Source organism: Sinocyclocheilus rhinocerous, unplaced genomic scaffold, assembly GCF_001515625.1.
Source record: "Sinocyclocheilus rhinocerous isolate Xijiao unplaced genomic scaffold, SAMN03320098_v1.1 scaffold222, whole genome shotgun sequence".
Classification (NCBI taxonomy): Eukaryota; Metazoa; Chordata; class Actinopteri; order Cypriniformes; family Cyprinidae; genus Sinocyclocheilus; species Sinocyclocheilus rhinocerous.
The window spans coordinates 742,057-758,736 of NW_015625652.1; the positions used below are offsets into that span (position 1 = coordinate 742,057).

Below are 16,680 nucleotides of genomic sequence, written 5' to 3' on the forward strand. Positions count from 1 at the left end.
AAATTTAAGGGGGTCTGAATACTTTCCGTACCCACTGTATATATATATATATATATATATGAAAATCAAATCTACTTTGAACATTTACAGACCCTAAAATTAAAAAAGCCAGGACAGATAAACCATGACACTAACGTTTCTCTGCAATACAAGGTGGTTGGATAAACGGGCCAGCCTTTCATCAGCTTCTGATCAGAAAACAGAGGTACCAGAGTGCAGAACTATACTTCACACCGGCCACAGATTGAAATGTCAGTCAAACTCAGTATCAGATTCTCAAGCTTGTGCTCAGTGTCAGGTCGTGCTGCTCTCACAGAAACATCCAGTAACCCCCATGTTTTTCTTTTGGTGACCCATAAGTGCCCTAAATTTCACTCTTAAGTAATACTACACACTTCACTGCAGCTATGAACTACAAGTGTTGTGCGAATAGTGTAACTTTGGCCCTTTAAAGCACAGTACATGCTCTAAGCACACAGAAATCTTACATAATATGGAAAAATAATCTAAATATGGCCATTTAAAAAAACCTAAATTTTTCAGCTACTACTACCTGACATTTCCATTTCCTGACAGTTCGCCCCAAAATTAAAATCCAATCCAATCATTATTTATATTATTCTCCCTCATATTGTTCAAAATGCTGTTATGTTATTGTATGGTATATGCAATATGTACTAAAGTAGTTTTATGTATTTTGACTCCCTTTAAGCTTGAGTGTTTCTCGTTGTATCTTAAAAGATATACACATAGATACATACATAGCTTTTGTATGTATGTGTAGAAATGTACTATTAAATAAATTAAACACAGTACTACTATTGTATAATAATAATAATAATAATATAATTTCAAAAATTGAAATAGGGTAATACACTAATGAATAAACTTACTCCTAAAAATGAATACAACATAAAAAGGTGCTATTACTGTACAAAACAACAACAACAATAAGAATAAGAATAATTCACAAAATGGATAATTAATATATTTATAAAAATATAAAATAAAAGGTACTACTACTGTACTACTACTGCCGATGCTACTACTACTACTATTGTAATAATAATAATAATAATAATAATACTGTTGAGATTGAGAGCTTGTCTTTGTATCGCAAAAGCTGTGTAATAATCTTTCAAAAACGTCTCCTTTTATTTTTGACTGAAATAAAACAACAGAGGTTTGAAATGACATGAGAATGAAAAAATAATGACAGAATTTTCATTTGTGAGCTATTGCTCCAAGTGATAGTCTTATCTTTGTATTGCGCACCTCTTCTTTCTTCATTTAAATGTTCTTCAGTCTCCTTGAGTGGCCTGCGTGGTCCTGAGGGGCATAATTAGACTTTCACCAAGAAAGCAGAATCATAAAGCAATCTCCACAATGATGTCTAGGGACTGCGCATAAAATGGCTGATTTTTGCAAACAAGAAAATAAAAGAGCATATTGTGTTTGCGATAGCTGTACTGATGCCCGTCATTGCTGCTCTGACAGTAGTGGAGAAGAGTGCGCCAGCTAAGCTAGTGCCTGTGGAGATGCTGGCTAATTATGCTTGGTGTGTAGGTTTTGTTTTAGGGAGGGGAGGTGCTCAGCTCTATGCTGTATTTGCTGTGCTAACACAGAAGGCTTTGATCTTTGCCAGTCTAACAGCCTCAGTGCATTCAAATTGGCAGCTTATTTATTGCTTGATTGCTGCAGCTCAAAGGATTCAAGGAACAGGTGGGGCTTGTGCAGTTGGACCACAAAAAGTGGTCTTAAATGACAATGCTCCGGCAGAAGGCCCCTAAAAATCCAGCTGTCTGTGAAAACAATCAATGCGAGCCAATTTAAAATGATTGGGCTTAACGGGAAAACTACCCAGACACGGTTTTTCTAGATTTTGTGGTTCAATGTCAGGGTTTTCAGACTGGAAGTTCATGAAGATTCTGCAGGGAGGTCCGTGAACTGATATAAATATGCTACATTAAAAACATAAGAATTTATTTCTATATATTTCAAAATTAAGTACATTAAATTTAATGTGAAATAACAATTGACCATTATCTAATGAATGTTTCACTGGTGCACAGTATTTTTTTTTTTTATTGTAATATCAAAATAATATGTATAGTAATAAAGCTATAGTAAATTTTATACTATGGTAACACTTTAGATTAGGGAACATATATTTACTAAATATTTTTCCTTAATAAACTCCTAATTTGCTGCGTATTAATAGTTAGGGTCCCACTCTATATTAAGTGGCCCTACACTCTAAAAAATGCTGGGTTAAATACAACCCAGTGCTGGTTAAAATAGGGACAAACCCAGCAATTGGGTTGTTATAATTAAATACATATATAATATTATATATATATTAAATACAACACTTAATCTCATTAATACAATGAAAGTAAAACAAGCTTTCAGTGGGGTGTCAAGTTGACTTTAAATGTCTAGTTTATCACTATAGAGTGGTAATATTTGATTATTTTACAAAGGGTTTCCGAGAAAATCTATCTTTTCTACTGGAGGTGACTAGGTTGGCAGAGAGTGTGGTTGGAGGATCTCTAGGCCTGTAAAGGTTAAAAACCTCTGCTCTAATGTAGTGCTGCAGAACTGAACTGTGGAACACTTTGCTTTTTCTCTCCTAATGCTACTTTCCATCCTCCTCCCAGAAGCCCAGCCACCACTCTTCTCCCCTGCCTCTCTTTTATCTCTCTCTCTCTATTTCTCTGACTCGCCTAGATAAATGTGTTTAACGCTGATATGAGATTCTCCCTACATCACCCACCCCCACACCCCCGGCCAAAAGGCAACGGGCAACAGGACGTGGTGTCAGTGCCACAGCAGAAAAACTGTTAAGCAGATTTACGCGCACGCTTACAGGCCACCCACCCCCCCCAAAAGTACACAGGTATTAGGGCCACTTAATATAAAGTGGGACCGCATTAATATATACCTAATAATACTAATAAACAGCCAATATGCTAGCAATATGCATGCTAACAAGCAACTAGTAAATAGTGAGAATTGGTCCTTAAAATAAGGTGTTACCACTACTATTATTATAACTACTAATAGATTAATTTTACTACCATTAAAAAGCAATACTACTATAACACTACTACAATTACATTTCTTATTATTATTATTGTTGTTGTTATTGTTTTGTATTATTATTATTATTATTATTATTATTATTATTATTGTTGTTGTATACCCATTATCCATATATTTTACTGTCACTAAAATATTTTAATATTAATAATTCATAATGCATTTTTTAAAAACCTTTTAGCAGTATAGTGAACTATATGGAAAACTGATATGCAATGGGTACATAATAATGATTATAATGATTAATATTAACTTAATAATATGAACCTTCTAAATATATAAGCCCAAGGACCTCAAAACTCAAAGCACACAGTCTTAGGGCACAAATTATGTGTGTGCCTCTTATCCACAGAAAAAGAAAATAAAAAAAAACTGAGATGGTAGGGGGAGTGTTGTGTATGTCCTGTTTTAGATGAGGACTGGAATATGAGTTGCTCAACAGCACTTGCTATTGATTGTGACACAAAAACAACAACAAAAAATAATCAGAGGCATATCACAGGGATGCACAATAAAGCCAATGGCAAACACTAAAGAAAGCAAGACAGATATTAATGTTTAAAAAAAGGATAGAAATTACTTTCAGAAAAAAACAAATCAATACAGCAAATGTAAAACAGAAAGATCCTCTTAGTTTGGTCGTAAAAACCTTTTAGTGTGTGATGACTGAAAAAAAATCTATCCTTTACATTTACTCTCATTTTGTCATCTTTCATTCATTTTAGTCCATTTGCTCGAACTAAAATTACATTAAAGTTGCATTTTAGTATAATGTAGAACTATACTGTAGATTTTTTTTAATAATGTAGAAAATGAGCATACTTTGAACTAAAGTGCTAACTTTTCCCAGATATTAAAAATTAAAAATATTGTTTTGTAAATAAATAAATTCACCCAAACCAGAGCTCCTGAAATAATAGCACATTATGGGCATACTCAAGTATTAAATGCTTAGAAGTTACTATGTAGTGAAATCTCCATGCTTTACAGAGAGTTTGTAAATGCTTTTCCATGTTTTAAACTGATTAGGCAATTTGCATTATGTATAGTATGTTGTTACAGCAGTCGGACATGACTAAATGACTAGCAGTTCAGTAAGCGAGTCTAATTAATTCAGAATTTTTGATTCTCTGAAAAGAAAATATTCATAGAGTCATTTGTTTGGTAATTAAATGGGTTGCTCAATGTTTTTTGCTAGTTTACCAGTTCTCAATAACATATAGTTCTCAATTCCCAATTATACATCTATATGGAAGTGTGAAAATGTGTTGTAAGGGCTTTGGGTCTTTCCAAGCTCAGAGCTATGGGTTAACAGAGTGAGTGAGAGGGGGAGAGAGCAAGAAAACGAGAGAGAGAGGGAGAGGGAGAGAGAGAGAGAGAGAGAGAGAGAGAGAAAGCACCCCCATAGAGTCGTTGTCCTCTCAAGGGTCAGGTTGTTTGTTAAGAATAACAATGTCTTTGCCTCGATGTATCAAAGTAGATAAGCATGCAATGTACTCTGACTGGCCACCATCAAAACAACTTACATGTACAAGGCACAAGAACAAATTACAGCAACACATGATAACATCATGTGCTCATACATACTGTTCATACAGTTACAGTATATGCTCAGACACTCACAAACACCTTAGATGCAATTCATTGTGCCCATAAAGAAAACAAATGGTGCTTTTACCTGTCTTAAAAGGCTTAATAAAGGACTTGGTTTGGTTACAAATTAATTTGGAATTATGACCACAATCTTATATCAGTATGATTTTATATCCTAGTAATGGTATAAATACTTTAGGTTGGAAATCATAATATTTAATATATATTTTTGAATTTATATAACATTAGATTAAAACTTTAACTTAAAAACTTTAGATGAAACTTGAAGTGAAAATTAAAGGTCTTGTCAGCTGAAATATCTAAAAATATTCAACTAAAATATTTTTTTAAAACAGCACTGCATGGCAAAACAGTAACCTATTAGTAACAACATGTCTCCAATAGAAATGAGCAGCACAACACTCAAGTCAAAACTAAAACCTCCACGGTCCCTTTGGAAACTCTAAAAGAGACACATTTGGGGACAAAATAAGAGATTATAAGGGTGTTTTCTGAGTGGAAACATCAGAGAAGCAGAAGACTTTGCTCTCAATTCAATCTCATTGCTGTGTAGGAGAAACAATAAAAAAAAAAAACTCTCTTTTCTGTCATAAAGATTTGGTCTCTAGTAAAATGTACATGGAATCTTATAAGTAGACGCTTTTCAATCTAAAGTTAAGAGTTTTACTAGACTAGAGATTCACAAACAGATTACAGCAGTGCTTGTCTGCAATTTACATCATTTACTGTAGCTCCACTAACTTCCATTTCTCACTGAAGGGCAAAAGGGATGCACTGGACGCATTTGCAGGTGAGACACGTGTCTGTATTTTTTTCTTCTTGATGGGCCAGGTGTTGCATTCAGATTCCCCTTGAAAGTTGTCCTTTGTCATGCCTTATGTTTTCTTTTTTTTTTTCACAAATTCATTTTGATGAAATGATGGCCGGTGCCAAAGTGTCAGCGAGGTGCATCTGGGGTAAACGGTGGAGGGCGGAGCCTTGCTCCTCCCTTCAAATGTGTCTGTCGTTTCACTGTAATATAGGGTGAATCCAAATCTAATTAGTCATCCCAGAGGTACAGTTCATTACCCTTGTGGGTCGCCTCATAGAAAATCAAGACGGAGAATCCACAACGGCATGTGGAATAACCAAGCCCCCCCCACCCCCAGTCCTCTTTCGGGCTTGTATGTGCGTGTCCGTCCCTTTGCACGGTTCTCCGAAGAAGGGTTCGCCTGAACACACAAGCCGCTAGAGTAAATGCGAACTATACTCAGGAGGACAGATCAGCTTTTGGAGAGAGATAGAGAGAACGAGGGGGGGGGGGACTGATTGTACTTTACACGGATAACAGACATTCCATCTTCTCCATTTCCCTCGGGAACCCATCTAACAGTGAACAGGAGAGAGAGAGATAGATGAAAGCGAGAGAGAGAGCAGGGCTCAGAAAGGGCTGCAAATGCTGGTGATTCACTTGAGCAGAGTTGCGTGAGGAGGTGGTGCGGGGAAGGCTGGAGGTTTGGGGGGTTGGGAAGGCGGGAAGATGCTAGACAGGAAAAGCACACTGTCAGATATGATCAGCTCGGTTGGGCCCGGGGCCAGAGACATCTCCAGAACCTGCGTCAGAGCTCTCGGAGCACCGACTCATCCTCAATACCCTTCTGATCACCTGAAAAAACCTCCAATTTCTCTGTGACTAAAATAAGCTGTCGGTTTTGTTTGAGCCTTTCAGGTTTTGTCCGTGTGATGAATGTGAATTTATTAAGAGGGCTTCGGGATGTGGGATTGTTTGATGCCTGTCTGTTAGCCAGATGCAGTAGTTGCGGTAGCAAGTGAGCGTCTATGAACTTCAGACAGGTCTTCAAGAGGGAAAAGCCATATGTCTTCATTTCAAGGCTTTCTCGAGGTTGTCATCGGTCATTAGGACGTGTGGCCCCTCTCGTTTCTCAACTCCCTGCTTTTCAAACAAGAAAGAGCCATTTGTTTTGATACGCCATCTGTGCGATTCGCTTTCCCTCCAGCTTTGTCGATAATTACGACGGGCTGACATTTATTTAATTTTCATATTTGTCTTTGAACACCCTCCATCAAAGAAAACTAGCACACGGTGCACGTCCAAAACAAATGGCTTTGAAATTGGCCCAAACTGATGTCAAAGAACAACAGAATGACCCCATCATCGCATGTTCGCATCTGTGCAAATGCACATCTGGAGAAAAACAGCTGTTTTGCTACAGACGAGACATACTTCAGTGGAGCAATGTGATGCTGTTTTTCAGTGGTGTATGAAAAGCCTTCTGCTTGTGTGCTTGTGACTAGACAGCAGAATAAACCGAACTATTGAGTCTCAGGAAAATTGCCCTGAAAGCTTTGGTAAAAAAGACAGCTGCTAAAGATGATGGCGAGTACAGAAAGAATGCAGACCTGAGGGTTCTGTTTGTATGGAAATGTAAGTGATGCAACGCTGTTCTTTCCAACGACAATGTTTGTTCTTTTCAAGAGTGTCTAAAATCTGGAATGAAAGGACAGTGCAGGGCACCGATGATTGTATGGATAGATGACAAAAATAAAAAAAATTCTAGGGCTCTAAAAAAAAATCAACTGATCCTGATATAATGCTTTTGTAGCTATTAAATATATAACAGTACATTAGAATGATTTCTGAAGGCTCATGTGACACTGAAGACTGGAGTAATGGCTGCTGAAAATTCAGATTTGCATCACAGGAATCAATTACTTTTTAAAACAGTTCTTTTAAATTGTAAAAATATTTCAAAACATTACAGTTTTTATGGTATTTTGCATTAAAAAAAAGCAGCCTTGGTGAGTAAAATCGATATTTAGAATATAAAAAGATTTGAAAAAAAAAAAAAATCAAACCGACCCCAAACATTTGAATGGTAATGTGCATTCAAATTTCTCCCAATGAGGAAAATAAATGCTTATTAATAATGATAAGCTGAGAGGGTTGGGCGTGGCTTATTAATGCAATTAGATATTCAGTGGGTGTGGCTATTGAGCTCCTACCTCAATCTGCAGCAGTGCTTCTTCTCTCTGCCTCAGGATCTCCACATCTTCTTCACTGATCTCTGACAGGAATGCTTGACCATCACCCTCAACGCTTTCCCCCGCTCCGAACAATGGCCCCTCTTCAACCAGTTCACTGAATGGAGTCTGTAGGCTCTATCCACACACAAACACAAATACACACACATACAAAAAGAGAGATAATATTTCTTCAACTTTTTAAGAGTACATACAATGCTCATATTCATCAATAGATAAGCTATAAACACACACACACACACACACACACACACACACACACACACACACACTGTAAAGCTGCTTTAACAGCTTTAGTAAACATGAAAAAAAAACAGTGTCAGTGTCACTTTCAATATCAACTTCTACTACAATTTCTACTATAAAACAGCTCTCCATTGTGTTCATGTTTTTACTCGCAGATGTCTGACCTCAACAGGAAATGTCCTCGCAAATGGTAGACCAATGGTAGTTTAAAGATGTTTACCAGCTGGAGCAAACTTTTCTGGAAAGTTTGCTTTGGCAAGCTGTTTCAAACAAACTTCATTTTGGCCTGATTTTGTTTAAAATTACACCACACCAGTTTGTTCTTCGGTTTCGCTTGAAGTACATAGGGGCCTTAAGGTCAGTCGACCTTCGTACGTTTATCTCTGGACAGCTACTTCATTAAAATTATTCCTCGCAGTTATTCTAACATTCATTTTAAAGTGTACCATAGCAGTATTTAATCAAAGGATGATTCCATGCGCATGCCCTGAATACTCACTGACCCCAGAACCGCCTCTGCTCAGATCATCAGAGGATCAGAGCATTGCAGATGCTTACAGACGTAGGACCTGACTTTGGTGAAACTTTTATATTAGAAGTGAGACAACTTTCCTTGAGATCCATTTGTAAACATCTTATATAATAGCAAAGCACTGACATTTCACGGCTGTGGAGAATATAATACAATGATAATGACTCGCCACCTCATACTGCAGCAAAAGAATCGCAAAGGAAGCGCCTGCCGCCTTTGTTAGTCATTTAGGTTGAACTCTCTGTCAGTCTGAAGGTTGAAGAGGTGGGAGTTGGTCACTTAGAGAGAGCCACATTGATCTGCTAATTTCTTAACTTGCATATGCATGACATCGATAAAGGCCCGAGGCGTGCTATTATTTTTTGCAATGTGTTGGATGACTCATTGTATTCTTCCCTCTCAGAATTAGCACATCCAATACATCTCGGTTCAGCACAATGCCACTCTGAGAACATCACTTTCTTTGCGCGGTTGTTGACGTCCCACTCACTGAGGATATCATTGTTTATTAGGTCATAGAGTGGCTTGTAGTTGGAGTTTTTTTTCATCTACTGACAAGATGTACAACATAAATTATCCTTTAATCTGTATCTGTATCTCGGATGCATAATTTGCCCTGCAATTTAGTCTAAAAGTGTATTATATTCTGAATTTTAATGAACTATACCTCATTAAAAATAAGCCCATTAACATTATATTCCTTAAAAAAATGTAAATAGGCTTATTTAAACCTTATTTCAAATTTAGACTTCATACAGTAAACTAATAAAATGAGCTTTGAATTTCCTCACAATATTCGGGTTACAAGACGTGTTCATACGTGATTCCCTATGAGAAACAGAGAGGGGTCTGCTATAAAGTCAACAGATCCAAGTCAAAGGATCAGCATGATTCATTCAAGATGGGATATTCCCAGTTTACGACATTTATTAAGAAATGTCTCAGTAATCTAAATTCTCTGGAGGATAAGTGCTATTATGTAATGTACCTCTGATTTGAAGACTTGCACTCATTTCGCAGTAACTTTAATACATTTTTTATAAAGTTTGTTCAAATATAAGTCAGCAGTCTTTGAGTGTTTGAAGGTGAGCGATTGTTTAATTATAGCAAAGAGCAAGTTATTTACATCAGTGGAGCCATTTTTTTCCGCCAATCAATCCAAAGACAGAGCATCCTGATCCCGCTCTTCTCTTGAATTGATAGATCTCAGGATATTTCTAACTTTTTTTTTCTTTTGTCAGAAGAGCAAAAGGTTAAACAAGTGAGAAAGACAATCACATTTCTTCTCTAATTCGTAGCGTATGGTTTGCTGCTGTAGAAGTGGTGACTCTCACGTTAAGAGTTCCAGACCTAAATTAGCGCAACTAGTGTTAAACAATTATTTCTGTATGTTGACCAATATTGAGGGATGCTATGAAATCAGCCTGAACAATTGAAAAGTTCGTAACTATACACTGTCCATCATAACTGGCACATTTATACAGAACATTTGGAAATTTAACATTGTAAACTACATAAACGGAACACTTGTAAATAAAATATCTGTACATTCATTTAAACAATTATATGTTTTTTCTCTATATTTCTACTTCTGTATATAGTGCATTATTTAATTTTCTATTTTTCTTATATTAGTGCTATATTTCATCTCTACTGTGTAATTCTATGTATGTCTGCACTATCATATATGTTTGCACTATGTGTGCACTTTCTTTTGCACTGGAAGCTCTCGTCGCCAAAGTCAAATTCTTCACTGTAAAAAAATTAATAAAAAATTGTGAAAAAAAAACCGGTCAAACGACTGCCGAACAAAAGCTGTAAAAATACAGTAAAATATTAAATGAAATAACGTGCAAAAACAATAATTTTACAGACATTTTCATTAAAGGTTTTACAGAAAAAAAATGTTATTTTACAATTTTTTCTTTGTTTCAATTATGATATTTTACTTTAATTTTACGGTTTTTGTTTGGCAGCCATAGCTGCCAGTCATTTGACTGTTTTTTTAAGGAACTTTTTTTTTTTTACAGTGTAAAACCCTTATTTTACAGATTTTTCCATGTTTCAATTACGATATTTTACTTTAATTTGACAATTTTTGTTTGGCAGTCGTAGCTGCCAGTCATTTGACCGGTTTGTAATTTTTAATTTTTTACAGTGCTTGTGTGTGTAAACATGGTAATAAAGCACTTTCTGACTTCTGAAAGTGTGAAAATGGAAAGAGCAAGAGCTTGCACCCAAACTTAAATGAATAACACTGATCACATTTAACAGATCGATGCTAAGTAATTCCTTTAACATAAAGTTAGTTTGTCTGTATTCTGTTTTGTCTTAGTGCTCAAGCTATGGAAGCCTGTTTCTGCCTCAGGTAATTATGCCTCAGATAAAGTTTAAGATATAAAGAGTCCAAATTGCTGAAAGAAAGAAAGAAAGAAAGAAAGAAAGAAATGAATCACTTATTTGTAGAAACAGACTCCCATACCAATTAGCGCATTGTTATTATTTTTATTCAACGCAATGGGAAGTGAGCCTATAACAAATTACACTTGAGGTTGAGAATTTAATTTAAACATATGATTTTCATGAGTACTTTAATAAAAGCCTATACCGCTGTGATTTTTCCGTTCATAATAGTGAGTCACATTCATGAATCATCTTACAGATTGGCAGTGCTGATAACAAACCCTGTTCTCTTCTGAGCTCAGGCGAAAAAAAAAAAAGACTCCGGCAGAACCTGGCGTTCAAACAACTCCTTAATAACGTCTTACTCTTGTCTAACAACTCAATATGTTGTTTGTTTTGGATGTGTTCTTGGCGTTCTTATTAGAACTACACATCCTGTTTGATTGCTCTGGTCGGGTGTTTCCAGGGGGGATTGTGGAAGGAGACGGAAGATCAGAGATATTGCCGCAGGTGCCAGTCTCACATAAAAGCATCATCTCTAGAGAGCAACAGGAGGGAAGGGAATAGAATAACAGAGGATTTTAACAGACCTGAGACTGTAAGACTCTATAGTCACATACCAGCTGAGCCAATCTGAGCTGCTGTTGTACTGCAGGTAATATTGAACACAATTCCTATCATTCAGTCAGCACTTTCAATCATCAGTACATCCTTGAGCCAACTCAGATGAACTGAAAATTTAAGTTTGATGGAATCTGGAAAAAAAAAGCTGTGGTGATGGAGATGTCAGTTTTAGTGCGTTTCATCAAATGAAACTCCTCCATTGAGAGTAAACATCACTAGGACTGTCATCTGTGGTCATTCTAAAGCCGTCTTGTTTCTTCTCCACAAGATGTTTTCTTTTTGTTCTCACACTGAAACACAATTTAAGATATCACTTGTTCTGGAGAAATTTGGGGTTAAAGGAATAGTTTACTTAAATAAAACGACAATTCTGTCATCATTTTCCCGTCACTACAAACCTATATGACTTACTTCATACTGGAACATGAAAATTTAAAAAAAAAAATTTAATATTTCATATTCCATGGAAGAAAGAAACGTCTTTGGAAAGAAATGCATCTTTAGAATGACATGAGAGTGAGTTAATGATGACAGAATTTTCATTTTTGCCTGAATTTTTCCTTTTAAGTGTCTTGCATGAAGGATTTAGGTTATGTATCTCCTCTTGTGGATCTATATTCCTACCAGTCCTGATCTTTGACCACATTCTGATTGCCAGGGCTCCACGTTCTGTACCACAAGCGTAGTGGTTCCAAACAAACTTAATATGAGGACTGAGGTTTGTAAGTGTCATGAAGTTCTGACAGTCAATATCTGACCTGCTAGAAAATGAAGTGGTGAGAAAAGAGGGGCATCAAAGAGCTCCTCATCCACATGCAATCACACAGGCAGTCACACTCTTTATCTTACTGTCACAGGGATGTCGAAGAGCTCATGAAAGAACAAAGATGAAGAAGTGGACTCTCTCTGGACTGAGATATTGAAGCCCACTCACCTGTTTCCTGTCCTTTTGTGCAGGAGGAAGCAAGGCCCTCGAACGATCTGCAATTTTCTGTCATTGAAAAGAAAAAAAATTACATTAATATGCAAATACAGCCAGACATGTGACAGCAGCTGAGCTAAGGAGAAGTTCAGTGGATTCTTTTTTCACTGGTTTACATCCTTGAGCCAACTCAGATGAACTGAAAATTTAAGTTTGATGGAATCTGGAAAAAAAAAGCTGTGGTGATGGAGATGTCAGTTTTAGTGCGTTTCATCAAATGAAACTCCTCCATTGAGAGTAAACATCACTAGGACTGTCATCTGTGGTCATTCTAAAGCCGTCTTGTTTCTTCTCCACAAGATGTTTTCTTTTTGTTCTCACACTGAAACACAATTTAAGATATCACTTGTTCTGGAGAAATTTGGGGTTAAAGGAATAGTTTACTTAAATAAAACGACAATTCTGTCATCATTTTCCCGTCACTACAAACCTATATGACTTACTTCATACTGGAACATGAAAATTAAAAAAAAAAAAAAAATCACTCACTGTACACTCAGTCTTCCATATAAAAGTGAATGGGGTCCAAGATGACAAAAAAAAAAAATTATACTCCATAGAAGTATACAAAAGAAAAAAGTGTACTTTAAAATACAAGTCAAATGATAAATTTGTGTGTGGCATGACAGGTTAAGTGTCACAATATCGCTCATGAAAGAACAAAGATGAAGAAGTGGACTCTCTCTGGACTGAGATATTGAAGCCCACTCACCTGTTTCCTGTCCTTTTGTGCAGGAGGAAGCAAGGCCCTCGAACGATCTGCAATTTTCTGTCATTGAAAAGAAAAAAAATTACATTAATATGCAAATACAGCCAGACATGTGACAGCAGCTGAGCTAAAAAGAAGTTCAGTGAATTCTTTTTTCACCGGTTTACATTATTGCTGCATGAATGGGCTGCACACATATAGTCGAGGAGACTGGGGACTATTTTAAAACTAAATTTCTTACAACATGCAGTTGTACAGCACATGATCAATAGGGTTATTTCTCTGGCAGGAAAAAAAAAGTGCAATTGCTTCACTTTGTGAGAAAAAAACATTTTGAGATATAAAACCTATTTTGAGTATCGTATTTCTGTCCAAAATTATGATAACAACTACTTTTTTATATATGCTCACTGTTGCTGGAAACTAAAATACACAATTTTATCTTGTGAGGATGGAGGCAATTTTAACTAATTAAAATTTTTTCAATGTAAGAAAACATCTTACACTGTGTCTATGCTGGACATGGCATTTGTCATGTCATGACGTGCCACAACAGCTAAAGTCTGTCTACACTGGACGACAAAACGACAATTACAAATCATTTGAGGTGCGTTCCATTCAACCGTAAGTGGACTGCGAAGTGGACTTCACAAGAACATCCGCCTTCTTAAGTGAGATTCCAATCCGAAGGGAGTGAACTTGTTCAGTTCAAAGGGCATTGCGAACAGCATAGGGAATAAGGGAACATCGATACATCACTTCACAGAATGTGGAGAATCACCCAACTGTCATTGCACACCGCGTCACCAGTTAGAAGTAACGATTGAGCAGAGCCATTGAAAGCGTTTTTTTTAAAGGCTCTGCAATGGAGGGGTTGCAAAAATGTTGCTATTACTATACAAACTAGAGCAGGGCTGCCCAAACACGGTCCTGGAGGGCCGGTGTCCTGCAGAGTTTAGCTCCAACTTGCCACAACACACCTGCCTTTAAATTTCCAGTATGCCTAGGAAGAGCTTGATTAGCTGGTTCAGGTGTGTTTAATTGGGGTTGGAGCTAAACTCTTCAGGACACCGGCCCTCCAGGACCGAGTTTGGACACCCCTGAACTAGAGTATTTATGAATGGTTATGGCAATGAATGTTACATTTGCATATTGTATTGTATGATTAGGTGGAACTAAGTTAAATCGCGTGGGAAAGAAAGCGCACAAGATTAGACTTCTACAATCTGTTAAGTCTAAACATAACTTTTGAATATATTAATTAGATACACAATTATATAGGTATTTTACATATATTTAAATTTGAAAGTAAAATAAATTAAAATATTTGTTATATCATAATCTGCGTGACTACGTTGCCTTTCTTTGATGACATTCTAGGGCGTTCCAAATGAGCGATTATTGTCAGCGAAGTCCACTTCAATGGATATCCCATGCTAAGTGAGTAGGGAGCAGTGAACACTGCGTAGGGACCCTGTCAATCGGAATGCACCTTTGTACTTTGTGTTAGTACGTCATAAATAGAAAGAGGCATCAGTTTACTCTCAAGGGCTTGCCGTGTTACGTCGCATCCACTGTAGACATCATCACTGATTATAATGGGATCTATTGTCTTTTTTCGCGATAAAACAAAGATTATTGGAGTATGTTTTACAAGAAGATACTATTTAAGTTTTTCTACTTCAAAATTTCATGTTTAAATCAATTAGTTACTTGCTGTTTGTTTGGAATTGTTTGTAAAATTTGCTAGCAATTTTTGAGTGAAAATTGTTTATACAACACATTTATTTTTCTTTATAGCTAAAAGAAAAAAGTACCTATTGAGTAATATTAATTTGCATTATTTCTAATATCAAGATTGACAGCTGTTGCAGAAAACTGTACAGCCCTAATCACGTTTGTTATTTTGTGGACAAATAAAGGAAAGCCAGTGTTTCATGTGTACCTTCTGCAGGTCTCCATAACGCTGCACAGAATCGGATAGCTCTGTTTTGAGTCTTGTCAGACGGAGCCTGTCTTGCTGTGAGGAAACAAAATAGCATGATTTTAAAATGAACGTTGGTTCAGTTTAACATCGCCATAAAGTAACTTTACCGTGACAACATTTTATTTTTGTCAGTACAAATGCCAGTGGAATGCTTCATGATATAAACCACCATCACTGGCTATACTTATATAAGAATGATTGTTCCAGCAAAGAAAGAAAAATGAGAGATGCAGAGAAGATTTATTTTACCCGTGAAGACCCGCTGATGATGTCAGTGAGTTGTTTAACAAGTTGGCTTGTGCTTGTTATGACTTTATTGGTTTGCTGCTGTGTGGAATGTCTGAAAGAGAGGGAGAAGAGTGAGAAGGGTGAAAAGACAGGTAATCATACTTTACAAACCACAGAAGACGATTCAAAATGATTCATCAACTATCCCAAGCTGCAATGCTCTCCAAGCTGGGCTAGGTTTACAGCCCTATTGGATGGATTAGGCTCAACCAATTAAGTAAATCAATATTAATGACTGTGCGGCAGAGGAACAGCACTGTGCAGTGAGGGAATGTGTGTCATGACTGCAGAGCTCAGATGATGTCAGGAAGGCTTTAGGCTCCAGGCAGGAGTCAATCTGCCGCCCCGGAGGAGAAGCAAAGGATTAGACGTTGTGTACAGAGACAGCAACTCAAACGGAGGAAAGGTAGCACAGCGCACTGAGAGGTTTGCTGTACCGAATGTATTAATAGAGCAGAAGAAATCAAGATTGCATAAATTGGGTTTATAGAGGGTAATATTTATGATTGCATACATAAAAGGGAAGAAAGATACCAATCCACAGTACTGTCTAGCATTTGCATAAGGGTTACAGTAACGGATCATATTTACTAGATTTCAGGGTTGTGATTCAGATTTTAATTGAGAAATTTGAATTGGCGTGGCAAACCAGATGCAGAATTGCAATTAAAATTTAAATGGAAATAAACTTAAAATTAACTGAAATTCAAAGTAATTCATAACTAGATGTGCAAAGTTTTTCAAATTTTGAATATTGGCTTGACAAAAAGTTTTAGAGCTTAAAAAGCCTTGAAGTTTTATAAGATATATAGAGTATACAGACAGATGCTTTACCTTACATTTCTTTGAATTGACAAACAATTCCTCTTCCTGTCATGGTGATCCAAACTGAAACTGTACAGGCAATTTGATTCAAATTTACATTCATGTATTGAAAAGAAGCCAAATCTTTAATTCCGAAATTTGCCCATCCCTGTTTTGTAGCTTATGTTTAAAATATGCACTGTTTTATGCCAAATAACACAGCAATATCAAGTTTAGGTGCTTGCAAGTAAAAAATGTGATATGTTGCACATAATGTCTATTTTAAACCATTGACCAATCAAAGCAATCTAGGGGTGGGATAAATGCTGTATGGGATTTCATGCACC

General features: G+C 36.6%; 1 protein-coding gene across 1 annotated transcript in view; it reads right to left on the bottom strand.

Moving 5' to 3' along the window:
• Nucleotides 1-16,680, bottom strand: part of LOC107705253 (t-SNARE domain-containing protein 1) — a 114,696-nt gene that overhangs the window by 44,598 nt on the left and 53,418 nt on the right. The window contains exons 5-8 of the mRNA XM_016508463.1: nucleotides 15,491-15,581; nucleotides 15,200-15,274; nucleotides 13,258-13,314; nucleotides 7,720-7,875 (exon numbers count right to left, since the gene is read on the bottom strand). Of these exons, the coding sequence (XP_016363949.1) occupies nucleotides 7,720-7,875; nucleotides 13,258-13,314; nucleotides 15,200-15,274; nucleotides 15,491-15,581 (379 nt within the window). The remainder of the gene's footprint in view (nucleotides 1-7,719; nucleotides 7,876-13,257; nucleotides 13,315-15,199; nucleotides 15,275-15,490; nucleotides 15,582-16,680) is intronic.